The sequence below is a fragment of the Arthroderma uncinatum genome (assembly GCF_011692745.1).
Source record: "Arthroderma uncinatum strain CBS 119779 chromosome Unknown scaffold1, whole genome shotgun sequence".
In the NCBI taxonomy this organism is placed as follows: Eukaryota; Fungi; Ascomycota; class Eurotiomycetes; order Onygenales; family Arthrodermataceae; genus Arthroderma; species Arthroderma uncinatum.
The window spans coordinates 1,449,373-1,476,428 of NW_022983863.1; the positions used below are offsets into that span (position 1 = coordinate 1,449,373).

The 27,056-nt window shown below is 48.5% G+C and overlaps 9 protein-coding genes across 9 annotated transcripts; 4 read left to right on the top strand and 5 right to left on the bottom strand.

The window, feature by feature from the left end:
• Positions 1–1,445: 1,445 nt before the first annotated feature.
• Positions 1,446–3,102, bottom strand: GIQ15_00446 (uncharacterized protein; the record flags this gene model as incomplete). Its single annotated transcript, XM_033547863.1, has 2 exons — positions 1,446–2,981; positions 3,091–3,102. 2 exons carry the CDS (start codon positions 3,100–3,102, stop codon positions 1,446–1,448), a joined length of 1,548 nt encoding a protein of 515 aa, XP_033408814.1.
• A 4,198-nt stretch (positions 3,103–7,300) lies between these two features.
• GIQ15_00447 (uncharacterized protein) lies at positions 7,301–9,889 on the bottom strand (the record flags this gene model as incomplete). The annotated part of the gene is made up of 5 exons (XM_033547864.1): positions 7,301–8,902; positions 8,962–9,261; positions 9,317–9,443; positions 9,496–9,799; positions 9,856–9,889. 5 exons carry the CDS (start codon positions 9,887–9,889, stop codon positions 7,301–7,303), a joined length of 2,367 nt encoding a protein of 788 aa, XP_033408815.1.
• A 326-nt stretch (positions 9,890–10,215) lies between these two features.
• Positions 10,216–13,419, top strand: GIQ15_00448 (serine hydroxymethyltransferase; the record flags this gene model as incomplete). Its single annotated transcript, XM_033547865.1, has 6 exons — positions 10,216–10,475; positions 10,535–11,392; positions 11,708–11,825; positions 11,886–11,936; positions 12,012–12,376; positions 12,459–13,419. 6 exons carry the CDS (start codon positions 10,216–10,218, stop codon positions 13,417–13,419), a joined length of 2,613 nt encoding a protein of 870 aa, XP_033408816.1.
• Positions 13,420–13,983: 564 nt separating this feature from the next.
• Positions 13,984–14,694, bottom strand: GIQ15_00449 (uncharacterized protein; the record flags this gene model as incomplete). Its single annotated transcript, XM_033547866.1, has 1 exon — positions 13,984–14,694. The coding sequence occupies one exon, from the start codon at positions 14,692–14,694 to the stop codon at positions 13,984–13,986; it is 711 nt and encodes a 236-aa protein (XP_033408817.1).
• Positions 14,695–14,800: 106 nt separating this feature from the next.
• GIQ15_00450 (2,3-bisphosphoglycerate-independent phosphoglycerate mutase) lies at positions 14,801–16,596 on the top strand (the record flags this gene model as incomplete). Its single annotated transcript, XM_033547867.1, has 4 exons — positions 14,801–14,831; positions 14,937–15,674; positions 15,744–16,326; positions 16,386–16,596. The coding sequence occupies 4 exons, from the start codon at positions 14,801–14,803 to the stop codon at positions 16,594–16,596; spliced, it is 1,563 nt and encodes a 520-aa protein (XP_033408818.1).
• Positions 16,597–17,100: 504 nt separating this feature from the next.
• GIQ15_00451 (uncharacterized protein) lies at positions 17,101–17,774 on the bottom strand (the record flags this gene model as incomplete). The annotated part of the gene is made up of 5 exons (XM_033547868.1): positions 17,101–17,166; positions 17,238–17,298; positions 17,374–17,498; positions 17,559–17,629; positions 17,714–17,774. The coding sequence occupies 5 exons, from the start codon at positions 17,772–17,774 to the stop codon at positions 17,101–17,103; spliced, it is 384 nt and encodes a 127-aa protein (XP_033408819.1).
• A 435-nt stretch (positions 17,775–18,209) lies between these two features.
• GIQ15_00452 (vacuolar protein sorting-associated protein 4) lies at positions 18,210–19,743 on the top strand (the record flags this gene model as incomplete). The annotated part of the gene is made up of 4 exons (XM_033547869.1): positions 18,210–18,508; positions 18,588–18,917; positions 18,996–19,446; positions 19,522–19,743. 4 exons carry the CDS (start codon positions 18,210–18,212, stop codon positions 19,741–19,743), a joined length of 1,302 nt encoding a protein of 433 aa, XP_033408820.1.
• Positions 19,744–20,192: 449 nt separating this feature from the next.
• On the bottom strand, positions 20,193–24,111 carry GIQ15_00453 (calmodulin-binding coil-coil protein; the record flags this gene model as incomplete). Its single annotated transcript, XM_033547870.1, has 3 exons — positions 20,193–20,421; positions 20,477–23,466; positions 23,548–24,111. The coding sequence occupies 3 exons, from the start codon at positions 24,109–24,111 to the stop codon at positions 20,193–20,195; spliced, it is 3,783 nt and encodes a 1,260-aa protein (XP_033408821.1).
• A 340-nt stretch (positions 24,112–24,451) lies between these two features.
• GIQ15_00454 (ecdysoneless) lies at positions 24,452–26,494 on the top strand (the record flags this gene model as incomplete). The annotated part of the gene is made up of 3 exons (XM_033547871.1): positions 24,452–24,719; positions 24,950–25,029; positions 25,094–26,494. The coding sequence occupies 3 exons, from the start codon at positions 24,452–24,454 to the stop codon at positions 26,492–26,494; spliced, it is 1,749 nt and encodes a 582-aa protein (XP_033408822.1).
• Between the last annotated feature and the right edge of the window lie 562 nt (positions 26,495–27,056).

Consider the following 27,056-nt stretch of genomic DNA (forward strand, 5'->3'; position numbering starts at 1 on the left):
GATACTACCGTATTGCTATCCATGTTACTCTAGCAAAATAGCGAAATACAAGCCAATATTGCTGTGTTCGTGATAATCACATGACACGCTGAATATTTTGTTCGGCTACCAAAAAGTCCGTCAATATATCACTATCTGGCCTGTCCCACTACTCCGCACATCTACGACAGTGAAAGCAGGACAAGTAGCAAAGGTATTAAAAGTATCAAAAGTAATTAAATAAAATTATGTCTCAAAGGGAGTACGGCGTAATTAAGTAAAGTAGTAAAAAAAAGGTAAGCGACTCAACACACGTCGCAACGGTGGAGAAGGACACGAAGTCAGAAACAAGAACAGACTGAAGCGAAGCTAATTGGGGTCCCCGCCCTGAAGAAGTGAAAAATGGAGAAAAGAAAGGGAAAGAAAAGGTATCGAGCCGAGGAAATGCCGGTCCGTAAAGCCGTGAAGTAAACCGCAAAAAGAAACAGAGCAAAACAAAAAGCAGCAAACAAGTGAAATCTATCAGGTTGGTCGGTAAGAGAGAGAGGAAAGAAAAAACAGCAAGGAAAGAGGAAAGAAAAGGAGAAAGTAGTAAGGGAACAAGAAGGATCACAAGATCGCTGACCGACCATGTCCGTAAACACCCTGAAAAGAAAGCAAAGGAAAGGAAAAAAGAAAAAGAAAGCCAGAGGGTATCGAAACCCGTGCGGCATTGCCCTTGCCGATATTGCCCCGTCTAATACCTATTGTTGCAAAAGAAAAGAAAAAAAGTCGATAAAAAGGAAAAAGAAAAAGAAAGCCGTTAAACTCGTTGCATTGCGTTGCGCACAGCTTTGGAGAGAGAGGGCGGGGGAGTGAAGAAATGATAGAGGCGGAGGCGGAGTAAAGCGGAAAAAGGAATAATCGGGACCTCACCTCACCTCACCTCACAGATGGAAGAGGAGAGGGTGAGGGGGAAAAAAGAAATCGACTTTTTTCAACACCATGCTGGAATTTTGATACTTTTCAGGACGGAATGCATGTATGGATGTATGCAAGTCGATGGTCGTAAAGCAGGTAAGTGAAGGAAAAAGGCGCCTCGTGCAAAAAAGCGAAGTTGCAGAGGGAGGGGTGGTATCTATGGGTTGGGTATGTCTGGTATCGATCGGGGTCATTACATCGTAAGAGGGTTGAAAGGGAGTACGTCGGTCGTACTGTACCGATAATGGCGGGTTGGTTTGATAGACGTGGGAAGGGTCGAGACCATAGGTGAAGGTAGGTAGGTTAGGTAGCGGTGGTTGGTTTCAGAGGGTACATCGTACATGAACGAAAGCAAGGGCAAGGGTATGGCAGAGCCCGACCGGGTGGCAGCGGTGACAGGTCGTACATGGGTAAAAGAAACGGCGAGTCAGGCAGAGCAAGTCAAGTCGGCCAGGGATGAAACATGGGAGGCAGTAGAGTCGGCCGACGATCGAGTGCAGCGAACCCTACGCCACCATTTTCCTGCGCTGGGAGATTGGAATTGGCTTCGGCACGGACGTCGACATCTGTAGCTGCGAGAACTGTTTGGCTAGTGTCGCTGAGCCGATGCTGCTGCCGGAACGGTCTCCGGCACGGTCGTGGTCGATGCTGCTGCGGCCGCTTCCTCGCAGTCGATCGGACGAAGACCGATGAGAGGAAGAGGCGAACTCCTTGCCAGAATCATCGAACAGTTCGGAGTGGTCGGATGGAGAGGAAAACATGGCACTGAGCTGCTGTAGTAATGCGACGAATTGGGCGTGGAGTTCGGCGAAGATGTACTCGTTGCCTACAATCTCGATCAGGTTGCGGGCCCGGACTTGACCAGCTCTTCGTGGCTGGCCGTCTGGATCGAGGGCTCGGCCGGTCAAGAAGGATGATATGGGCGTGTAATTCCGTCCGCCCCCGTTGACATTGCCGGAATTCGCAGCAGCATGGCCGTGGACGGCGGACTGTTCACGAATCTTCTCGCTTTCCTGGAACTTCTCAGCAGCACTGACGATGTTGTTTGCGATGCGGCTGAAGGTCCGCCAGATGACTGGACTGGCCTTGAAAGTGCGGCCTGCGTCTTTACCTGCCAGGGCAACGAGGGCGTAGCTTCGACGTTTGCCGCGGGCCATGGGGTCCGGTAGACGGAAGACGTAGGCGACCGTGTATCCAGCCGACTGGTCACCAAAGGAGAGAGGTCCGGACGAGAGCCCTCGCGGCAGGAGTTCGCAGGACAAGGTACGGATGGAGGCACGCCGTAGGAGAGCGTAGTCGTCTGGGTTCGCGGGCCCGCGCATGGAGAGATAGGTGACTACGTGAGTGTGACAGGACGAATCCGAGGAGTAAGACGAGTGTACCGAGGCGGGCGAGGAGTAGTGAATGTGCTGCTGCGATGCCGAGGCGGAGGTGGAATAGTGTCCCTCGTCTTCATCATCGTCGTAGTCGGCATGATTGCCTCGACAGGCGTAAACCACCTCCCTCGAGCGCAGGACAGGACTGGAATGGCGCTGCTTGTGATCGTGGTCTCCGAGTGCGCCATTGGCGGCGTCTCCGGGAAGCTGTCTGCTCACATCTTCGGGCAGCTTGAGTCGACAGCTCGCACAGGTATCTCCATCTGCACCAGCAAAGCGAGACAGTTTTTTACTGTCTGCCGCCGTCGTTGATCCTCTACCACGCTTATCACTCGCAAACCAAGGGTGGTCTTCGATGCGCGGTGCGGTGACGGGCGCTGACGCAGGCGGAGTGGCGAGTGGCTCGATGGCGGAAGTGGTCACGTAACGGACAGAAGAGGGAGAAGAGCTGAGATCTGGCGCCGCAGAGGCCGAGACAGATGAGTGCTGGGCGTCTCTGACATTGAGAGAGGAAGAGGGCGAGGAGCCGCGGTGAGGAGAGGAGGGCGAGTCGTTTGGCGACGAACCGGGCGAGTCTGGGTTGCACTGTTGACACTGCGTAGGGAGTATCTGGGAGCAGAGGATGGAGGTTGGGCCATGCACTTCACAGAAGTGCGTCAGGGAGAGCTACGTCTGTTAGCTTGATACACGACGGACATGTAGATGTATCGAGATGTAGATATCAGGTGAGGCGGCCGCGGTCAGGTCACGACTCCGGGGTAAAGACAGTACTTACAATGAAATCCATTCCGACGGAGCAGACGAGGCGAGCAGGTCAGGAGAGGAGAGATGAGGAAGCAAGACTCGAATTCATCCAGCCGGCGCGCAGAGACATTTCCACCGACGAGCGTGGTGAAGTCGAGACGCAGAGAGTGGTGATGACGATAGCCAGTTGTTATGTAGGGGAGAGAGCCCGATTTCCCTATATACCTTGAAATGGAATTAAGATTAAAGCCTGAGAAAAACCCTTGCTTTTTCCCATACCCTTTTCTTCTTCTTCTTTTCTTTTCTTTTTTCTTCCCTTTTGCTTTTCTGCTCTGTGCAAATCCCTCGGGAATTTTACCCTTTTTATTTCCTCATTCCTCGTGCGACGCTACTCCGTTACCTCCAGAAGGGCAGAGGGCAAAAGGGTAGCATCGAGCTCCATGTACGAAGTATACTCTTATTTTTGCAAATACGCGCCGGCCACAAAAAGGATACAAAGGATACAGAAAGGCAACTGGCCACGCACGGCAATTCTGTGATGCTCCGACGCCCTTCTGCAGCGCCGTTAGACATGTCAACGTCGTGTCTCTCCACCGTCTTGTCTCGTTTCTCGCAGGCCTGATCCCTGTTGCCTTCAACGGGCAAGGCTCTTTATTCTCTGGCGTTGCGCCGTTTAGTAAATCGCGCGCTGCAACCGTCCTTTCTCTTCTTCCCTTCTCCCTTCTTCCATCCTCGTCTAATGCTCGTGACAGCCTATCGGTTGGGCTCTACTAAGGTGAAGTCGCGGATAAGCATCAGACTCCTGTTTCTCCCGGGGGTCGAGGCTAGGCAGGGATGGCGTCCTCGGTGCGGCGGGACAGGACCGATATCAGGACATTAGCAGATGCGTTATAATAGGAGCATGGGGCATCCTTACCGGTCACGCTCGCCTTCATTTTTTCTCTCTGCGCCTCTTCTTCTCTTCGTGTTCTTGTTCTTCTTCTCTTGTTGTCTTCTTCATCTTCTTGTTCATCTCTTCATCTTCTGTGTATCGTATTGTAAACGCGTGACTTTTTGCACCCAGATCCATGGTTCACTGCCAAGCCTTACCGCCAAGCCATCCGATCTCATTATGTAAGCCACGTAACATCGTATCCTGGTACGGTAACACTCTTCTATACCTACCTATAGTATCTATCTCTATACCTATATATCTATTTCTATGTCTATGTCTTCTCTGTATCTATATCATCTATAACTATCTATGTATGTCTCGTCTATATCTCTATACCTTCCGTCGATGTCTGTCTAGTCTGTCTGCCCATGTCTATCTTAGTACGTACGATATCTGGCTAGCCTTCGACAGACTTCGAGACGGCTTCTAGGGCGTCGTCTAGTCTTCTCTGGCCTTGTCTTCGCTGCCCAAGGAGCCACTCTCGCTGCGACCTCGCCAGCCCCGAACCAGCGTTTCATCTCGCCCCTTTATACCTCCTAGCATGAACTCCCGCCGGCCTCGCTTGTCTCCCTTCTTCTTCGCTTCTTACGCTTCTACGGAGTACGCTTCTACGCTGGCTATGTGGCCGTGCGACGACATGTACGTAATTATGCAGTGCTGCCCCCCGGCCTGCGGAGATCGGCCTCCCATGTGTCGTGTCGTGTTTTGAAAAAGTTGAAACTCGGGGCTTCCGGGGCCCTTGAACCTGTAACTCCCCAGTACGTAATCCCACCTCCCCTCAAGGGACGTTCCTCCGGTGGACGCGCAGGCTACTTTACTAATACTTAAACTAACTGTGCCGGGGAATGGAGCATGGCGGATGGAGCATGGAGCATGGAGTAAAGGAATTGCTCAGGTACAGCTTCCGTTGGTCCTCCCGGAGCTCCATTCATCTCGATCCACCGGGATAGAGTCTTCTTCGATGGACTCTTCGATCCACAGGGAGGGAAAGTCTTGATCTTTGCACTCATATTCGTTCGCTCTTCGAACCGCATGTGGTGCGGGACACGCGAGCAGCTATCCATCTCGCCTCGACTGTCTCTGTTCCACGGCCGGCCTCTGCATGTCGCCTCCTCGGTATATCAGAAGTCTTATAGATGTACATTCTTCTATCTCCCGTTTACACGTCTGGGAAAGGAAGGAGAATCGCCTTTAGGATTTTCTTTCCCTCTTTAGTTAGTTTACTACTTCCTGGTATATTATGCTGTTATACTTGTTTTATGTAGGAAATAAACGACTAAATATGAAAAACAAGGAAGATGGATGTGGCGACTGCGGCATCTATGTACATATAGCATGCACAAAGGATCGATAGATCTGCACACTAAGGAAGCACGCAGATCAAGATATATATACATCGCGGCACAGGGAAGAAAATGCGATGCATGCAGTAGCTGAAGACATCATGGTCATGGTTTTGCGATGCCATGTCGTATTCGCACATGCATAATTTACATGCAGTACCCGACTCAGGCCTGCTCCATAATAGTTTATATATGGACGGACAATCGCCGTTGGGTCCCAGAGAAGCAGGCCAGCAGGGGCGCTGGGGTTGCACGGTGAGTCGCATGGCGCTGTGGTACGCATCTTGCAGCGTATACAGAGTATCTCTGTATCTATATCCCTTCTTTGCGGCTCAGGGAGAGGCAGAGGCAGAAGCAGAAGATGATGCTCTTCGGCAGTCCTTCCATCTCAGATGCCTTCTATCCTCGCTCCTCGTTTATGCATACAACCCATCCCCATCAGTCCATAATATCAATATTAATTCCCCTAGAAGACGGTGATCCCATTCGTCCATGGACCTGCCGTTCACCGCTCTTTCGTCGTGTTCCAATGAGATCGGGCTCGCCCTGTGGTGTTCTCTGGCCCGTACTGAGTTCAGGTTGACCAGGTAACGCGCATTAGCGGCGTGCCGTTCACCTCCCTGTATTGCATGGCCCTGCTCTATCACCACACAAAATCTGATGATGACATCGGGTATATCTAGACCATGCATGGCGCCGGCATGTATCGCCGATTATTGGTGCCCGTCGCTGGGTTTGATGCTGGTGGTACTTCGGACATTGCATTGCAGACGCGGTTATTTGCATCTGCATATTCCCCATCTATGTACTCCGTACTCCGTATATACAGAAGGATGTACATACTTCCGTGTAATACAAGAAACTGCAAAAAACAAAAAAAAAAAAAAAAGAAGAAAGACGCCGACGAAGGGGAGAAAAAGAAAAGAGCCGAACCCTTGACCCCTGTCTCGCCTTGAGTCATAGTCCGGGAAAAACGTGAAGGAATATATTGTTTTTTTGTGCCCCATGGGGAAAGGGAAATGTGATGTCCCAATCGCCTGGATGGACTATGTATCCAGGGCAAGAAGCAATAATCAAGTAGCGCGTACGGGTGGAACTCGGGAGCAGCGGGAAGCATCCGAACGAGATGCGATGTGAGCTATCATACGAACGGCCGATTGATCATGATTCAAACGGCTCGATTTCTTTTACGGATTTTACGAGTGGTACTAACAAGATCTCGATGAAAGAGAGGCTCGCGGGTTTTGTGATGCGTCCCCGGATACGCGCCTGGCGTCGCCTTGCCCCTTTTTTGCCTTTTCTCTCTCTCTATTTCCCCCCTAAATACGGACCGTTTCTTCCACCCTCGTTCATGTTCTACTTTAAATAACAGGAGTCTTACTCGATCTAGGTTTCGTTTTCGGCTATTGAGAACAAGGGAGAAAGGGATCAAGTTTAGTGGAAGATCCCTATATCATATGTTGGCAGGATTATAACGTCGTATACGGAGGAAGACATGCGTTTCACCCAGTCCTGGCCCAAATCAAGCTGTCGACGAACCGTTCGTCGCGGATTAACCATGGGCCTGGCTGGATGCGTCTCGATTTGCCCTCAGTTATGCACGATATACATTTATATGCATGTGCAGTGGTCTTGTCACTCGCCGTCTGAGCTTTATGGGTGGCCGTCTCGGCAGTCGTTCAGCCTCGATGACATGGTCATCTCCCGTTGGTCGTCCGATCATACGGTGAACATTCACATATGATATATTCCAGTCGATGAGGGGGAGATAACTATTTTTTTGAAAATCCATTCTCATGCTAGCCAAGAATTGTTAAAATCAGGTTGGACAGCGGCCTTGTTATGCATAAAAGAAAGTATTTTAACCTGTATGTATGTAAGCACCCCATATATATCTCCCCCATATATCTAAATGAGCGGGTGTGGATGGTTGATATTCAACTTGTTATATGTTGAACAAACAGTCACCACTCCTGTTCACTCCCGCTGCCCGAGTCAGCGGAATATGCAGCCTTTCTCAACTTCCACATTCCATTGCTCTTCATGCTCGGTTTCGTAGATTCTGCCCTATGTGCGCCCGATACCCGCATCCACGGCACATTCCCAGCACGATGTATGCGTTCTCGTAATTTATCTAGATGCGCTTCGTGTTCCATGCGGCTGCTGGACTCTGGTAACTTTCTGTTACTTTGACTGGCTTCATCTGCTCGTGGTTGTGACTTTAACTTTTGCTGTAATCGTGGTTGTTGCTTGTGCGCCCATCTGGCGGCGAAATATCCTTCGCTGATAGCCCAGTCGGGGTTGTCTAGATTTCCTCGCACAAGGACGATTTGATGTCCTCGTTCCAACGCATCGCGGAGAGCTCTAGAGCTGACGGGGGTGATCAGGTCGAGGGATTGAGAGTCGGTGTTAATAGATCGGATAAGAGCTAGGCCGAGGGAGTAGGATAGTTCGGGCCTGGGTGGTGCGCATGTTCCATCTCCGCTGAATAGATAAGGAAGATTCTCTCTCTCCGTGCGATGTAAACAGGGATGACGTTTCTGTTCGGTGTTTGGTGTCGATGTGTCTGTATCACCTTCATCCTCAGCCTCGTCGGGTCTATTATCCCCATTTGCATCAGCTTGACTTGAGGAAGAGGCGGATTGAATGGCATCGGCATTCTCAATTGCCACAACTCCCACTATTGACCCGTCCAATAGATCAAGTATATGGTCCTTATCGTGAGGATATCCTGTTATCATTACACCGAGTATGCCTTGGCTAGGCCCCGAGTAGCTGACTTTGATAGGACGAGTCTGAGAGACGGGAGCGGCAGACCAATATGGGTTTTGAGCTTGTTGCATGTGAAAGTATGAAACCATCTGCATCGTTCTGAGTTGACCACTTGATCGGGATGCATACTCAGTCGGCTGGGATGGTAAGGTTGTGAACGGTATACCGACCGCATTCGCCACAGACTGGAGCGGCCCGACCACTTCTTCTGGCCCTGTTTCGCTCATATATACTACATCAGAGAGACCGAGCGTTTCTACAAACCAAGTTAAGATCTCCAGGCCCTGTCCAAATATCCAGCCGGGGTAATTGATGATTAGCGGACATTGCGGGTAACTTTCAAGAAGCCTTTGATAATGACTCAGTAGGTTCATGGCACATTGGACGTAGTGGTCGGAATCATCCTTGGGGGAATTGCCTCCGATAAGATGTGATCGAATTATTGATCCATCCTCCGCATTAAGCGAAGGATGGGACAAGGGCGGTCCCAGGGCTGGAGCACGTAAATGGGCCAGATATACTTGGCCCATGGGGGAGAATTCGGCCTGTCCAGGATCCAAATCAAGGAATGCAACGCCATCATTCACCGACTTGCTAGCATCAGGCGACGGACTGAGGAGATGGTTGAGTAGGTATCTGTTGAACGTCGACTTCCCAGAACCCCCCGGTCCGCATGTAAGCACTTTTAGTGCTCCAGCGCGCCGGGAGAGCTGCTTTATCATCATGCTCCATTTTTTATCGAGATGAAGAGGGCGGAGATGCCGTTTGTATGGATCGTCAGAGGATGAATGTAGCTGGGTATATGGATTAGCAGCGTGCTCACAATCGACCATGCGGATTGCTAGCAACTTACTATGGAAAATGTTGCCTTTTCAGGGGCCAGAGGGTTTCTAACGGCGGATTTCCCTTGACCGTTCCATATCCGATAATATAGGTTGGATATTCGACTGAGCTGTGACAGGCCGTCATTGTAGGAAATAATTTCCACTTCGGCGTATCCATCTGGTCCTGACACGGATTTTATAACTGGCAAAGAGTGCGTTGAAGGCGCGTAAACCCTGTATATCGTAGGACACGGGTATAGCTTCGCTCCCATTATACTCACTACCCCTCGCTTTACCCAGATATCATACTGGCCAACGATTGCCAATGTCTAACAGGTCAATCAATAAGCTGTGTTCCCCGAGGGTTATGGGTATAGTTCTTACCGTCTTTAGTTTTAACCGTAGACAGACGGCATTTTCCCTGGTGTATACAATGCTCTCCTTGGTGATGCGACCCTTGGATAGTAAAAAGTTCTCATGCGACTCGCAGGCTGTAGGTCGAGGCACATATCTGCACATGATATCAACATCCCGCTATCTATGTCTCGCTGTGGGAAAATTACCTCTCTTCATGATCTTCAGAGAACTGAGTTCTATCGTCATCCTCTATAGGGTATCCATTGTTGTCTTGGTCTAAGCTTAGAGCTTCAACCTCAGGGTTTATCTCATGGCGGACTGTGGGTGGAGGAGCTTTCGGTGAAGTTTTTCCACCGCGAGCCTGCTTCCGGGGGATTGGAGTCGAGAACACTTTTGTCCGTTTTAACGGAGAGTCTTCCGTCGATTCTGACTCGGTAGTGGCAGTAGGTGTCTTTCCAGCCGCAATCTTAGCTTGTCGGGCTCTTCGAGCTGCAATCGCGCTGATCGGTGCTATGGAGGAGTTGTTAGCAGGCGGCCTGGCCAGAGGACTGAGAGAATATAGTTACCCGGCTGCGATTGCACCGTCGCCTTTCGTTTCATGCCTCGGACGAACCCTCTATTCCATTGGGGATAAGGGTTAAATTGAGGTGGTTTAAATGTTCAATTTTATTTATTCCTTCTATCAGAAATCTTATCGGAAGTCTGGATGTGGCCCGTGCTCTGCGCAGAAGAAAAAAGTTTTTAGAGCTTCAATTTCACCGAGATATCAAAGATATCAAAACCACTTTCCTTGGACGAAATAACGACTTTAGACGCTCCTTTTTCCAGACGGGTTATATTCAATTCCCATTCATGAGTTCATAACTATTCTTCTTCTTTAGTCCTGGGCTCCCAGATTTGTCGAATTTCACAGATACAGTATCAGTATGAAACAATCATTGAGCAGAGAAACTGTCTCGGACAGTTCCAGTTCCTCTGAGAGCGAAAGGGAATCGCAGCCTACAAAACAGAAGACACTAAAAAAGAGCAAAACTGCTCTCAAAACTGCAAAAGAACCGAGCCCCTCAAGCTCAAGTGAAGCCTCGAGCGCCTCTAGTTCAGAAGAGGAAGAATCCGAATCTCCTGCGCGTGAACCAGAACCTTTACCGACGCCCTCTAGCAAAAAGAGAGTAACTATACAAGAAGAGTGCGCAGCCGTTAAAATATTGACTCTAATTGAATATTGGTGGCTAACTACTCGAATAGGAATGCGATCGTTCCTCTACCCTCCAAGGCATTTAAGCCCCCGCCAGGGTTCCAATTTATGCAGAAGTCTTCCTCCCAGTCTAGCGATATATCACAGCTTCTCTCCAATCTCGATGGCAAACAGTTATGGCATATAACCGCTCCAGTCGGGGTCCCGGTCTCGTCAATAGAGACCCTTGCTATGAATGCTATCAAGAACGGAGAACCAGTCTTGACACACAAGGGGGCCGCCTACCGACTACACGAGAACCAGCTTGGAGCGGAAAAGCAGAAATCGCTACTCGTGCCGGATAAGAACGGGAATGTCTACCGCCGACAAAGACATCCGGTCTCCAAAACATACCACCTAGAGCAGGTCGTAAAAATCCTGCATGGCGATAGTTTCCATGCCAATGGATCTACCGACGTATCGGCGTTAGCAAGGAAACCACCGAAGCAGCCTCAACATCTACGGATGCGCTACAAGCCGTTTGGTTCGGCGGATCAACTCCAAGAGACGATTGGATCGAGTGACGACGAGTTAGATCTAGAGGAGAAACAGTTCAAAATACCCAAGGGAGCCGATGTAGATCGAAAACACAAGAAGAGGAAAACAGAAATCATCAATGTGCCGTCAGACAGCGACGAGGAGCCGGATAGTTCACTACGCGAGAGCCCAAAGAAGAAACAGTCACTTCCGATACGAGAAGACGCGCAGAAGAAGCAGAAGAAATCTTCAAAGAAAGGGGCCGACGAGAAACAAAAGACCGACAGCCCTGACTCCCGCAAGAAGAGCAGCAAAAAACACAGTAATGAGATTGATGAAGAGCGAAAAGCACGCCGGGAAGAGAAGAAGCGGAAGAAACAGCCGGAAGCTATGTAAATACAGCCTAAATGGGGAAAATGCTGAATACCAAAAACTATGCGATGCACCCATACTCCGGGGCCGATACAAGCCATAGACTATCTTCTATTCACCCGGCAGTTATTAATTAACTATTCATTAGTTAAACTGTTTATTTAATTAATTAACCCATGATGTATTCGCTAAATCGCCAAGGGCGCGAGAACAACTTGCAGCAAGCTCCGACTCCGGCGAAAAAAGGCCAAAAAGCCACCCCACCGAACTTTTTCGCAGGAAAAAAACCTTCCGATGAAATCTCTTCCTCCCATCACAAACAACTGAACATACAGACCTTCCTCTCGTGCAGGAATTGATCAAGAGACTCCTATCGTACAGAAAGAAGCCACCAAAGAAGTTACTGAACAGTTCATCATGGCCACATACGCCCTATCCCAGGCTCATCGCGAGGTAAGTCAGAGCTACCCCTCCATTGCTGGTCAAGAGCTGCGAATCTAACAATGTAAACAGCAAATGGAGAAATCCCTTGTGGACTCCGACCCAGAGATTGCTGAGATCATGGTACGTCTTAATTATTTACCTCTACATTCAGAGATTCCTTTGCGTGAAGCGTAAAGTACTGACATGGTCAAATAGGAAAAAGAGATCAAGCGTCAACGGGAATCTATCCTCCTCATCGCCTCTGAGAATGTCACTTCGCGCGCTGTCTTCGATGCTCTGGGCTCTCCCATGTCGAATAAGTACTCTGAGGGTTACCCCGGAGCTCGTTACTACGGCGGAAACCAGCACATCGACACCCTCGAGCTCACCTGCCAGCGCAGAGCCCTCAAGGCTTTCAACCTGGACTCGGAGAAATGGGGAGTCAACGTCCAGTGTCTCAGTGGAAGCCCTGCCAACCTCCAGGTCTACCAGGCCTTGATGAGACCTCATGACAGACTCATGGGTTTGGACTTGCCCCACGGTGGACATTTGAGTCACGGATATCAGACTCCTACTAAGAAGTACGTATAACCAAAACGCGAATATTACTTCACTGTGTATAACAATTGGCGAGTATACATGCTAACACCGTATGTTTGATAGGATCTCTGCTGTTTCTACCTATTTTGAAACTTTCCCATACCAGGTCAACCTGGAGACTGGCATAATTGACTATGACCTCCTCGAGTCCAATGCTAAGCTCTACAGGCCAAAGTGCCTTGTTGCCGGTACCTCTGCCTACTGCAGACTCATTGACTACGCTAGGATGAGAAAGATTGCCGACTCCGTTGGCGCTTATCTCATTGTCGACATGGCTCACATTTCTGGCCTCGTCGCCTCTGGTGTCATTCCATCTCCATTTGAACATGCTGATGTCGTCACTACCACCACTCACAAGTCTCTCCGTGGTCCACGAGGAGCCATGATCTTCTTCCGCAAGGGCGTTAGAAGCACCGATAAGAACGGCAAGGAGATCATGTATGACCTTGAGAATCCAATCAACTTCTCCGTCTTCCCTGGACATCAGGGTGGTCCTCACAACCACACCATCACTGCATTGGCCGTTGCCCTCAAGCAAGTTGATACCCCCGAGTTCAAGCAATATCAGCAGCTCGTCATCAAGAACGCCAAGGCCGTCGAGGAAGAGCTGAAGAAACTTGGACACAAGCTCGTTGCTGACGGAACCGACAGCCACATGGTCCTCCTTGACCTAAGGCCAAAGGGTCTTGATGGTGCCCGTGTCGAGGCTGTTCTTGAGCAAATCAACATTACTTGCAACAAGAACTCTATCCCCGGTGACAAATCTGCTCTGACCCCCTGCGGTCTCAGAATTGGTGCCCCAGCCATGACCTCTCGTGGTATGGGCGAGGAAGACTTCAAGCGCATCACCCGCTACATCGACACTGCCATCAACATCTGCAAGGATGTACAGAGCAAGCTTCCCAAGGAAGCCAACAAGCTCAAGGACTTCAAGGCCAAGGTCGCCGATGACTCCGTCAAGGAAATTGTTGAACTTAGAAAGGAGATCGCCGAATGGGCCAACACCTTCCCTCTCCCAGTTTAAGCAGCTCGAACAATTTTACCTTTCGGTTTCCCTTGCAACTTCTTTTCCCTTATTTCTTTTGATGTCATGAGCCGGTGCATTGCTTCGTATGAAAAAGAAGGAAAAATGGGTAAAAAAAGCGATGAATTTTCAACCTTTATGTGCAAACACGATTTTTTTTTGGGAGCGATGACCGGTGAAACTGTGTGTTATGGATCTTCAACAAGCAATCCATGGTGTTTTTTGGTGGGACGATATCAACTCTTGTTTCATTAATATTCCCTGTTTCTTCTGGCAGGTTTGCCTATATTTCATTTGTATATTCAACTAGTTCTTTCGACGGCAGCTAGGTTTCATCACTGGCTGACCTTGTTCAAAAAGCAAATTCAACAATGATACATGGCATAATTGTCATTTCTCTTTTTGATCAAAGAACGCTTCATCCATCCATCACCTTCTAATGCGTATTAAATAAAATTGGTATCATAACGAACAGCTTGACAACTGTAAACATCTATCAATACACCACCCGTCTTTTTTGATATAGGAAGAGGAAGAGAAACAAGAAACGGGCCATCCCTCGTCTCATAATCCATTGGCAAGCTCCGAGCTTCTCACTTTAAAATCGCTAATAACTCCCTTTAGCTTCTCTATTTTCTTCTCCAGTTGCTCAATCTCTTCTTCCTGCTCGGCGATAGTTCGATCGATATCTGGCAACTCCTCAACGGCATTCCTCGCTTTCTGAATCCGTATCTTAACAGCACTGGCTCCCGTAAGCAATGACTTCGGATCAAGGCCGTCTAATGACCCGATCCCTCCACCGGGTGTTGGTTCCGTAGATTGGGATAGGCCCGATTCTCCCGGCTGACCGGTAGCAAAGTTAGACGATTGGTTTGATAAGAGCCTAGCCAAGAGTGCGTGAAGAGGCGGGAGGATGTCAAATGTCTGTGGTGTAGGAAAGCGAGGTGCAACGGTTGGATCAGGCGAGGCTACGCGTTCGTCTTGTTGCGATTGTGGTAGTTGGATGTTCGGAGTGTTGGGATGTGTGGATGAGACGCCAGGAGTTTTGCGCGTCGGAGAGGCATGCGGCGGCGACGGTTGGACAGACATTATCATGGCAGGTTGAGTAAAGGGGTCGTTGGCTATTGTAATTGTTAGGCGTTGATAGTGCAATGGCTTGCTATGGGCTTTGGTGTTTTCTGCGCGACTTGTGGCTGCGGCAGATGACGTCGTTGCGATGTTTTTGATAGAGCAGAAAAGATGTTCCGGCCAACAGAGCCCCTCCTCCCCCGCCATTAAGGACTCGCTCTAGAGATTTTTCATCCTTTACTCCTGTACAGGCTGGCAGTTTGGTTATTCTAGTATATTATCATTTCAATTGTGACTGTTCACATTCTTAAATATGGCCAAAGTCGAGAATAAGGCGGTTCTGAGTACGTTTTATTTATTTACTCCGCTGTTGACGCTCCGGATACAGGGAGTGCGCTCTAAAGGTCCTCTAAAAGATGTCCAAGCTAACCTGCATACTTAATTCTTAGTCGTTATCGATGGCTGGGGTATTCCGTGCCCTGATTCCCCTGCCAATGGCGATGCTATTGCCGCCGCCGAGACTCCAGTGATGTCCGGCTTTGCAGAAGAAGGATCGAAGACTGCCCAAGGATACACCGAGATCGACGCCTCTTCTATCGCTGTAGGCCTTCCTGAGGGTCTTATGGGAAACAGTGAGGTCGGCCATTTGAACATCGGCGCCGGGAGAGTGGTGTGGCAGGATGTGGTCCGCATCGACCAGACCTTGAAGAGCGGAAAGCTGAACCAAGTAGAGAATATCGTGAAGTCATTCAAGAACGCAAAGGATGGAAACGGCCGACTGCACCTTCTTGGCCTCATCTCCGATGGTGGTGTTCATTCTCATATTAAACACTTGTTCGGCCTGCTTCAGGTAGCAAAGGAAATCGGAGTACCAAAGGTGTTCATCCATTTCTTTGGTGATGGAAGAGACACAGACCCAAAGAGTGCAGTGAGCTACATGGAACAGCTGTTGGAGAAGACCAAGGAGCTCGGAGTTGGCGAGCTGGCCACGGTAGTGGGCCGATACTATGCCATGGACCGCGATAAGCGATGGGATCGTATTGAGATTGGCATGAAGGGTATCGTTACTGGAGAGGGCGAGGAGTCCACCGACCCTGTCAAGACAATCAAGGAGAGATATGAAAAGGGCGAGAATGATGAATTCTTGAAGCCCATCATTGTTGGCGGAGACGAACGCAGAGTTAAAGGTAAGGGCGACTCCAATCGTAGTCCATATCTTGATGGCCAAGTGGACCGTTAACGCTCCTGTTAAACAGACAACGACACTCTTTTCTTCTTCAACTACCGCTCCGACCGTGTTAGGGAAATAACCCAGCTCTTGGGAGATGTTGACCGATCCCCAAAACCGGACTTCCCCTATCCTAAGAACATCTCTCTCACCACCATGACCAGATATAAAACTGACTACCCTTTCCCCATTGCCTTTGCTCCTCAACACATGGGTAACGTTTTAGCTGAGTGGTTGAGTAAAAAACAACTCAAGCAGTGCCACATTGCCGAGACTGAAAAGTATGCCCATGTCACCTTCTTTTTCAACGGAGGTGTCGAGAAACAATTCGAAGGTGAAGACCGAGAAATGATTCCATCTCCAAAAGTCGCAACCTATGACCTTGACCCTAAGATGAGCGCACAGCCAGTTGGTGAGAAGCTCGCCGAGAGAATTGCGGATAACAAGTACGAATTCCTGATGAACAACTTCGCTCCTCCGGACATGGTTGGCCATACCGGTGTCTACGAAGCTGCTATCAAGGGCGTAGCTGCCACAGATGCCGCTATTGGCTGTGTGTATGAAGCTTGCAAGAAACACGGATACGTCCTGTTTGTCACTGCTGACCATGGGTAAGTACGATGTCAAACCTTCACACGTTTCTATACAATGTTCTGACTATTCCCCCCAGAAACGCCGAAGAAATGAAGAACGCAGATGGAAGCCCGAAGACTTCCCACACCACCAACTTCGTTCCATTTGTCATGGCAAACGCTCCAGAAGGATGGAGTTTGAAGAAATCTGGCGGTGTTCTTGGTGATGTTGCTCCCACCATCCTGGATGTTATGGGTATTGAGAAGCCCAAGGAAATGGAGGGCTCTAGCTTGCTTGTCAAAGCATAGATCAGGTCACTAAATATCTATTGGACTTGAAAATGAGGTAAGTATCTTGCCTTAGAGTTGGGATAGCCTAGGAGGTAGCATGGGTAGGATTGTAAATATGGGAAGACAGGTTGATGCATTCATAGATTGACGGATTAGAGTGCATAGTTTCCGATTTTTGATGAAAAAAAAAAAAAGATTAATATTTTGGTTGTATGATGTCGCCGCTCCATTATTGACCCGATAACACCAACCCTGACCAGCCGAACCAAGGGTATCTACCTCCCTCGCGAGGAATAGGTTGTGTCTAGCGTCGTATCAGCACTACCAATATAATTAATCGCCTGGTATATACCTGGAAGAAGGCCCTTAAATACCGGCTTATAAGGTGCCTGTTTGCCAGTCAGTTGGGCCAAAAGAGTATCCTGTGTCCAGGCTTCAATTATCCAGGCTATGGATAGTAATAGCGATAGAATTGGTATATTTCTTCCATCATTGAAGTTAAAGCGTGCGTGTTTATAATGCCTAGGCGGCTACAGGAGCTCCACCAGCCTGTGGTTGTTGTTGCATCTGTGCTTGCAATTGGATGATCTGTTTAAGAACGTATGTTAGCTGTGGTAAACAGGCGCTATCAAATCTCAAGAGAACTGGATCTAACGCACCTCTCCTTTTTTCATCTCACTCTTCTCCTGTACCTCGGCGATTTGCTTCTCGATCCGATTTCTGCAGGGGAACATGCGTTAGTTGCTTGGACATGGACTGATATTCCAGATTCTTCGTGCTAAATTCCGCTCGTACATTTCCTTCTCAATAAAGTCAAGACGGCCATCGACGGCCATGACAGCCTCTGACTTGTCTTGTTTCAACAGTATCGGACCGATGAGTTTATATATATTCGCATCGTCGTCTAGCGTTTTGAATTCCTAGTCATTAATCACCCATTAGTAGCTGCCTATACCAACTAGAGGGTCATCATCCCTTACCTTTTGCACGCTGGTGTTTTCCTGCTGCTGAGCTTCAAGTTTCTCTCGCGCTCCGATAGCTTCTTCGAGCTCTATATCGAGGGGCAGCGTTAGTGGGGGGTCACATATAAACGGCGAAACTGGCGCTTCGTGGAGGGAATTGAGATACTACTGACCAGCTTGAAGTTGCTGATACTCATCGCTGAGCGCCTGAATCTGCTTTTGGTCGTCCGCCATGGCTGGATTGATTTTTTATTGTTTGATGAAGTGTGAACTCGGGGTCTTTGCTGGTGGTTGTTCTTATCTAATCGGGAATATTTGTCGCCCAGCAACAGAGCGCTAAAAAGCCAAAGCTGGGGAAAACCATCAGTCCCTCCAAACACGCAGGCAACACTGATATTGGAGTTAGGCCCGCCATATTTCAGTTAACTTATATATTACGGATTCTTTCTTGCAGGACTACGATATGCAGGTGATTCTGGCAATATTCTAAGACCACTACATCCGTGCCATAGCTCTCGCGCAATACCGCCGTTTTGAGCCGACGTTGAAGCACATATCGCCCCCTCCCTCCTTCAAAACTCCTTTGACGGATTTGCCTGTTGCCTGGATAGGTCTTTGGCGAATCTTCTGCTACCTCTACTGCAGCTTACCTCGGTTAATTAAATCACGATGAGCAATACCGATTTCCTTGGCCGGGCGATCGACACTGTGAAGAGCGCGATTGAACATGATAATGCGGGCGAATATGAGAAAGCATACCAAACATACTACTCGGCTCTCGAGCTTTTTATGCTTGCTTTAAAATGGGAGAAAAACCCCAAATCGAAGGAGATGATCCGAGCGAAGACCGGGGAATATATGGAGAGGGCAGAGAAGCTAAAAAATCACCTGGCTGGGCTGGACAATCGGAAGAAACCAAGCGCAGTTGGAACGAATGGGAAGATCGCACAAGGAAGTGGGAAAGGAGGGTGAGTTTTTGAATTGATTAGTGATTCTACATCATGTTCCAAGTGACGCTGGGTCTAATATGATTCTTTCAATATCTAGCAAGGACGAGGACGATGAAGATGCCGAATCCAAGAAGCTACGAGGAGCTCTAGCGGGAGCTATATTAACGGATAAGCCAAATGTGAGATGGGAAGATGTGGCTGGTTTACAGGGCGCGAAAGAGGCACTTCAGGAAGCCGTCATATTACCCATTAAGTTCCCTTCCCTGTTCACAGGGAACCGTCAACCCTGGAAGGGTATATTGCTCTACGGGCCACCTGGAACGGGTAAATCCTACCTAGCTAAGGCCGTGGCTACAGAGGCGAACAGCACATTTTTCAGCGTGAGCAGTAGTGACCTGGTTTCAAAGTGGATGGGAGAGAGTGAGAGGTGAGTCAACATTTCTAAAGTTTCCATAATACCCCATATGATATTCGGGTGCATTGGGGTTAATGTGTCAATTATCAGGCTCGTTAAGCAACTTTTTAATATGGCCCGAGAAAACAAACCAGCCATTGTTTTCATCGACGAAATAGACGCCCTTTGTGGCACCCGTGGTGAAGGAGAGCCAGATGCGTCTCGCCGTATCAAAACAGAGCTGCTCGTGCAGATGGATGGTGTTGGCAAGGATTCTAGCGGCGTACTGATTCTTGGAGCAACGAATATTCCCTGGCAACTAGATTCAGCTATTCGACGGCGGTTCCAGCGAAGAGTTTACATAAGTCTACCAGATATTGCCGCCCGGATGAAAATGTTCAAAATAAGTATAGGCAGCACGCCCTGTCAGCTAACGGTGCCTGATTATCGAACACTTGCCGAACTGACCGACGGTTACTCGGGGAGCGATATCAATATTGCTGTTCAAGATGCGCTCATGCAGCCTGTACGCAAAATTCAATCTGCAACACACTATAAAAAGGTATGTAGTACTGTCTTCTTACGTTTATATGAATGTTTTCTACTAGTTTCGGTCAGTTACTGATATCTTAACTAGGTAATGGTGGATGGAGTACAAAAAGTAACTCCATGCTCACCAGGTGACCAGGGGGCCATTGAAATGACCTGGGCGGATGTGAACCCAGACGAACTTCTGGAACCTCCTCTCGTTCTTAAGGATTTTGTCAAGGCTGTCAAAGGATCGCGGCCGACTGTTAGCCCTGACGACCTTGCCAAAAGCGCTGAATGGACCGCCATGTTTGGTAGTGAAGGCGCTTAGTTCACCCATGGTGGTTGTAACCTGGTCTCTAGCTCCCATACTACTTTCCCAGGCTTATATAGCTGTTGCACTTTTGGAGTGTGGCCTTCCCCCTTTAGCATACATGTTTTCTCCCTGTCTCTGGGATATCACGTTGAAAGACTTGGATAATATCGAGTCGGTTGTCATTTTAGCGAATGGAGTAATGAAATAGTTCTCGATTTTAACCACAAGAGAATAACTCATAACCAACTGTGATATACAAGTTGCCAAACCGCGAAAGTATCCTCTCATTTAGTCAGATCCCCCATATCCCAAACACCAACAACACCCTAGAGCCCTTACTCCGTCCGTAAAAAAAAGAAACGCTATTAACTAGTTAACAATAAGTATTTGACCAACACAGCTAGGAAAGACAGGTAAAACGTTTCATTAAGCGTCGGAGGAATAAATATCTTCGGAAATGCGCCTCATTTCTGTCCCATTCTTCCAAGCTTCTTAAACTGGTCTTTTTTTGCCCTCTTCACCAGATCCCCTATTTGTGAGTTCTTCTTCCACTCAACTGTCACTCTTCTTGCGCGAGCAATGAATAGCGCAACTGAAATGGCAGCTTTAAATTTTTGTAGAGGGGTAAGCTGTTCTACTGTCTCAGATACTACAATGCCCATATTAGCTATCATCTGTCGCTCTATTTGAGCACTATATTAAACGATGTTAGTTTAGTATAAGACTCGCGTTGACTAGGGGAACATACCATGTAGTTCTAATTCGTTCTTGTTCTCTGTACTGCGAAACTTCCTTATACCATGCAAGATCCCTACGGAATTGCTCGGTTCGGATCAACCGTGCTTGATTCCAGAGGAGTTCCATACGTAAAACCTCCAATTCCTTGTCATGGCGAGATTTCTGTTTCTCTAGTTGCCTTGACATATCATGAATTGCTTTTGGATGGCGGTCTTGCAGTATTCGAATCCTTCGGTCTGCAGCATTGAGATTTTTAAGCGCAGTAGAGCGCTCTCCGCGGATTCGATAAAGATCGACCTCGAGTTCGTTAATTCGAGCCTCGCGTTTTGCCAATTTGGCTGCAATTGATTCGGCCTCATACGTAGATAGGTCGAGGACCTCACTGAAGTTCTGACTCTCCTCATCTTTGGCGAAGTATCTTTGCCGCTCGAGTTCGCGGTTCTTGGCTTTCAGTTCCTTTAGAGCCTTGTGAGCCTCCAAATTTTGTGTACGGAGGTTTCGTAATTCCTCTTGAAGTCGCGAGGAGGGCGAAGGCTTGGGTGAATTATCCTCGTATCTCTCGACCTGGAGGTCGTGGTTCTCTTTCTCTAAGTCAGCAATACGGGATTTGAGATGTCGAATGGAAGATTTGAGGTCTGATTCTCGTTGAAGGATGACCTTTTCTCGCTCCCGTGTCTCGGCTAGGCAATGGTGGAAGAGTGAAGCATCGGCGTTTCCTGGGGGGGAGACGGGTTCTGATGGTATAGGGTGGTGGAGATGGGCTTCGAGTTCCTTAAGGCGGTTCTCTAGACGAGTGATTTTGCTCTTGGATGATAGAAGCTCACGATCCTTCTTATCATCGACCATGAATAGCTTGTCTTGTAACCGATTGATCTCTGCCGCTAGACGATCTTCTTCCGCTGCAGCACGAGCGAGTTCATTATCAATATCATTCTGAAGGACGTCTTTGGCTTCCTGTAAAGATCCTTTTTCGGCATTTAGACGAATAACCTCTCGTTCTAAACGCAGCTTCAGTTTCTTCAGCTCAAGTTTTTCCTGGTCTACTCGATAGGCACTGTCAACATTGTTTTCATATTGAGCAAGTTGGTCTTGGAGGCCGTCTCGTTCTGCCTCAACTTCTGCAAGGGCAACTCGAAGGTCATTCAACTCGGAGGTTGCATTGGCTAACTGCTCTCTGAGGGCGTGTTTCTCTTGTGTAATGCTCTGTAGGTGATTGCCGGATTCCAAAGTGCCTGACTTTCTCTGATTCAATGCATGCTGTTGTTCTTCCTCTAGGCTAGCTTGTAAGACTATAATTTCGTCTTCCAGGCCCTGCGTTTTCTCTTTGAGGTTCAGTTCTTCCCGTCGGCTGACCCTAAGTTGTTCCTTCAGGGCAAGCAACTCTGATCTCTGAGTTTCGGACGCCTCCCTTCTGGAGGAAATATCATCATTGAGCTCCTTTATTTGACGCGTGTACAATTCCTCCAGCTGTAGACGGCGTTCCTTTTCACTCTCGATGATATCCTGCATCCTTTTCTCTCGTCCAGATTTTGTCGTTTCCATTTGTTGAAGGCTGTCGATTGTCCGCTTGTACGCTTGGGCTTGTTGTGCTGCCTGATCCCGTTCGAGCTCGAGCGATCGTTTTATGTTTTCCCATTTGTCTAGATCTGAGCTGTATAACGAGTCTTTGCCATCTACCTCACGGCGAAGCTGCCCTATCTCGACGTTTAGTCGGTCGACTTCATCCTTATGATGCTGTCGCAGGTCTTCAAGCGTGTTCAATGACTCCTGTCGTTCAGTAGCCGCGTCCTCTTCTAGCTCCGCGATTGCTCTCTTTGCCCGTTCAAGATCACTCTGAAGAGCTTTGGATTCGTTTGTCAAAGCATCATGTCGGTTTTGCAAAAGGCTCTTAGTTTCACCTCTCTGCTGCACCTCATCTTCAAGGGCATTAAGACGAGACAGCGCAGATTTGTGATCTCGGATTGCAATTGATTTCTCGTGGTGTGCCTGTTCGAGCTCATGCTGTAGCTCAGACTTTGTAGATGAGAGCTCCTGCCGAAGATCTTCAATTCGCTCTTGTAACCGATGCTCAGAATGCATTTTGTCCTCAAGTTTTCCTTCGCATCCAGCGTGCTCTTTTCGAATGAGGATAAGCTCTCTCTCTGTCGACGAGTGCTCTTGCCGAAGGTCCTTGATTTGCTCTTGTAAACGTCGCTCAAACTGCGCCTTATCCTCGAACTTTTCGTGAAGGCTGGCATACTGTTGTCGAACAGCCGTAAGTTCTCCTTCCAGCTTACTTGCCCTTTCCTCCAGTTGACGAGTTAAGCCGGAGGCAGACATTGATTTATTAGCCATTTCATCCTGTAATTCTCTCAGGTCATCAATGGCTTGATCTTTCTCCTGGAGAGCTTGCTCACAGGATGCCTCGGCTTCCTCTGTTTCGGTCCTTGCTCGCTCTAGGCTATCTTGAAGATCTTCGATTTTGCCTCTAGCATCTTCAAGCTCCGTCTCAAGATCAGCAATATTGGCATTTTCGTCCGCTCCTTTGGATTGCAAGTTCTCAATTTCCTCCTCTTTTTCCTCAAGGCGCCTGTCCTTTTCACGGATGGCATACTCTAGCTCATTTATTTCTTCCCGTAAATTCGCAGCCTCCTCTGCCTGCTTCGATTCTCGTGACCTTAGCTGCTCCCGTAGCTCTGCCATTTCTGCTTCCTTGGTCTCCATCTCTTCGCGCATCCATTTTATGGCCTCCTGCTTCGTGTTATCGGATTGTTTAGAAGCCAACTTTTCTCGAAGTTCTTGGAGCTGAAGCTGGCAGGATTCCAGATCACGTTCTGCGTGGAGGAGGCTTTTCTTGCAGCGATGTAGGTCCCTGTGCATTGTAACTTTTGACACCTTCAACTCCGTGTTTTCTTTGAGTGCTGCCTGGTTCAATTCCGGCCCAGCCTTCTTCAGCTGTTCCTCCAAATAGTGTATTTTCAACTTCAGGCCGAAATTCTCTTTGTCAAACTTGTTGATGATCTGCAATGACCTCACATATGTCAGTCAAGCTCATTGTATAACGGTCGATTAATTGCAGGGGAAAAGAAAGGTAGGCCGTACGTTTTCCTGCTCTCTTAAAGTCATATTCTGTCCATCGCGAATTACCCCTCCAGTACCATCTCTTTGGGGGAGTGCAGGTAACGGTGTGCTTTGACCACTGCTAGGTGCAGCTTGGGGTACAGGGGTCGCATCGTACGCGAAGCTGTTCACGGAAGTCCCTTCGTACAAATTGCTTTCGTCTATTTTGGACAGGGCGGGCGTGGCCGGCACACCTCGAGCGCGATCGCCACCAGTTCGCAGGAAATTGTTTTTCGTCACGCTGTTCATAAGAGGGGTAAATTCTCCCTTGGGCAAGGCAGAGTTGGGTAGAGTGCGTTTATCGTGTCGTGCTGACTTAAGTCCCTGGCTGGCTCGCGGAGTCCGGAGCGACACCTTGCGCTGACGGTTTCGCGAGCCGGATGTTTCCTTCAGTATATCATTTTCCTTAGTTGGTGACACAAAGGAGTTTTCAACCGAGTCCAGTGCTGAGAGATTATGGCGCGTTGCACTTCGCTGGCCGTGGCTCATGAACGTCGCGTTTGCGTCCACCTCGGTGCGCGGAGTATCGATGTAGGGAAAGGCCATGTCGACGGCTCGGAATATTTAACGTCGGGTATACCTATACCATTAGTCGTCCCAGTATGTACCGCTCACCCTAAAATAAAAATAAAAATTCCTATTCAACGCGGCATGGAGGGAATAGGAAAAAAAGGGCGCGGGCAGCATTGAAATCATTGAATTTTGGCGTGTTTGGATGTGACGTTGTTTACATATAGCTGTTTTCGGTTTAGCGCGGTAAGGACGCCGGAGTTTTTGTCGGCCCGTGGTCGCCGATGAAGTCATCGCCAAAAATAAAATAAAATAAAATAATATAGGACATCTCGCGCTTGTACAGGCCAGAAAACACAGAGAAGAGTGATGAGATATGGCCGGCCCGACTGAAGAAGACATCGCATGGTTTAGGTCTACGTTTCGGCCAATTCCTAAACCCCAACTCCCGGATGACTGTGTTGAATATTCGCTTTACTGGATCCCGCTAGATGGCAGCTCACCTGACGATGTGGGCAAGTCGGACTCGATTCGCACGTCCTTGACTGAAGTACAGAAATATTCATCGGCGCTGTTAAAACAATATTTGAAGGGCTATGTCTGGCAGCGTGACAATTTCAAACTGGAACTCACGAAGGAAGATGGTAAGTTCGTGGATTTCTCAGATCGTATTCTTGCATCGCTGGTACTTGTGCTCAAACTTCTAAATCGGAGTGCTAATCAAAGGCTTTTATCAATGCTTTTGTATATTCAGGTTTAAATTTACTGCGTGGACGAGCTGAATACGGAGATTCAATTGAAGATGAATGGGTTATTGTATACCTGTTGCGCGAGCTCTCACGTAAATTTGAGAATTTGTGGGTAAAAGTGACAGATAGCGATGGGGAATTCTTGCTTGTCGAAGCGGCAGCAGCATTGCCAGCTTGGTTGGAACCCGATGTTGCTGATAATCGAGTATGTTGGATGCCCTTGCTCTCGGAACGAAGCTACCCACCATGACCGCTAACTCGCACTCTAGGTTTGGATCAACAAGGGAGAGCTAGTCATTATCAAACCTGGACCCTCACCTGGTACCAAGAAGAAAGCCGCATCTGGTAAACTGACCTTTCGAGATGCAAGGGACATAATCCTTACCGAGCCTAAAAGGCTAATGCGGTCGCCTACGATCGGGGAGGAAGCATTTTACAGACTCCGAAATTACCCAGGCCAGATTGAAAAAAATTTGCACTCGTCTCTGATTACCATACCACGGAAAATTGCCCACCTACTACACACTAAACCGGGTTATATATCTCCAGCCATTGAGGCATTTTACCTACGGGATCCCATTGCGTTGCGGCCTCTACAAGCCAAGGATTCAAATAAATTGGTATTTGAGCCTGAGAATTTCGTTACAGTTAGTGTAAAATTCACAAAAGTTGGGTTTGCACAATTAAAAAGCCAGGACTTTCCGGCGCCAACCAAGTGGGAGGGCCGGTTACCTGAAGCAAAAACACCCAAGGATTCCGAGCGTGCGGAAATCGGAATGAAGTTGTCTTGTGGCTTTGAAATGTTGCTGTCAGATCCGCAAAACCGCGATAAACCGTCTGTACGAGAAATGAAACTTATCCTTGATGATATTGAGATTGGCGAGGAGAGGCTCCCGACAGACGAAGAGATCAAGAGCAGTTGGGGTACGCGAGATGACGATGAATCATGGCTTGATATTAGTTTCGAAGACCTTGAAGGCGAGCTGAAAGGACGCGGTGGTGGTGAGAAGGCCAAAAAAGGAGGAGACTTTGGTGATAAAGCCGCGCAAGAGAACCTGCAAAGAATAGTCTCGAAGTTCGAAGAATTCCTAAACGATGATTCAGCCGGATATGATGGGGCGGGTCTTATTGATGAGTTTGGCTCGGACGACAGCGATGGAGATAACTACGACGATGATGACGAGTTTAGTAGTGACGGAGAAGATAAGGAGGCATCCTTTAACGAGGAGGAGTTTTCAAGGATGATGAAGGAGATGATGGGCATGCCATCCGTCTCGAATCATGGATCTTCATATAGGCCAAAACGCATCCAGGATCTCGATGAAAAATCAAGTGACGGAGAGGACGACGAAGACGAGATCAAAGACTTGTCCAAGCAGATGGAGGCAGAGTTGAGAGAAGCCGGGTTTTTTGACCAACTCAATGCCTCCCGAACCGGATCAGATGGCAAAAAAAGGGCTGTCAAAGGGAAAGCTCCGATAAGGGGTGATGATACTGATGGGGATAATGAAGAGGAAGGTGAAGTTCAAGAACTTGACGACACTGAGATCGACATCAATCTAGCGAAAAATCTCCTAGAGAGTTTTGACAGTCAAGGCGGCGCCTCCGGACCCGGGAGCAACATGCTTGGCATGATGGGGATGAGAATGCCAAAGGATGACCGGAAGTGAATGTACAATGCTATTACGATGAGAGAATCGAATATACCAGTACTGTCTTCCACGCCGAAGGACCAGAACTATAAGCTGTGCACCGTTCACCAAAGAAGCCTGAAACTGTTAAGGCTGGTGTACGGTTTCGTTGAAAAGTGACTGGATCGGACAATCGCCATACCTCCATACCCGTATCACCACTCAGAAGGTTCAACTTTCCCCATTCACCTAAGAACTACGATATAAAAGCTGAGAAAGATGCTCCTTGATATCCGTCTGGTTCCGATATGATATACAAGTTCAGTGGGAAATAGTTGATCCGGACCCGACGGCGCTTTTTTGCACTGGCCTCACGTGCCTCAAATGGCGCTCATGACGTTTCTCAGCGTCCTTCCAGGCTCTGACCTCAACATCCTCGCCTTCACTCGTCTTCGTCCTGCTAGATAATTGCATAGGCTGCGGCGCGGGCTATTCTGTTTTGGAGGGCCAGCACGAACAGAGCTCTTTTACGGCTTTCACATCGACTTTGAAGCAGCTTCCAACAGGCTGAAATCCAGCAAGGTGCTTCCCCTCCACAGCC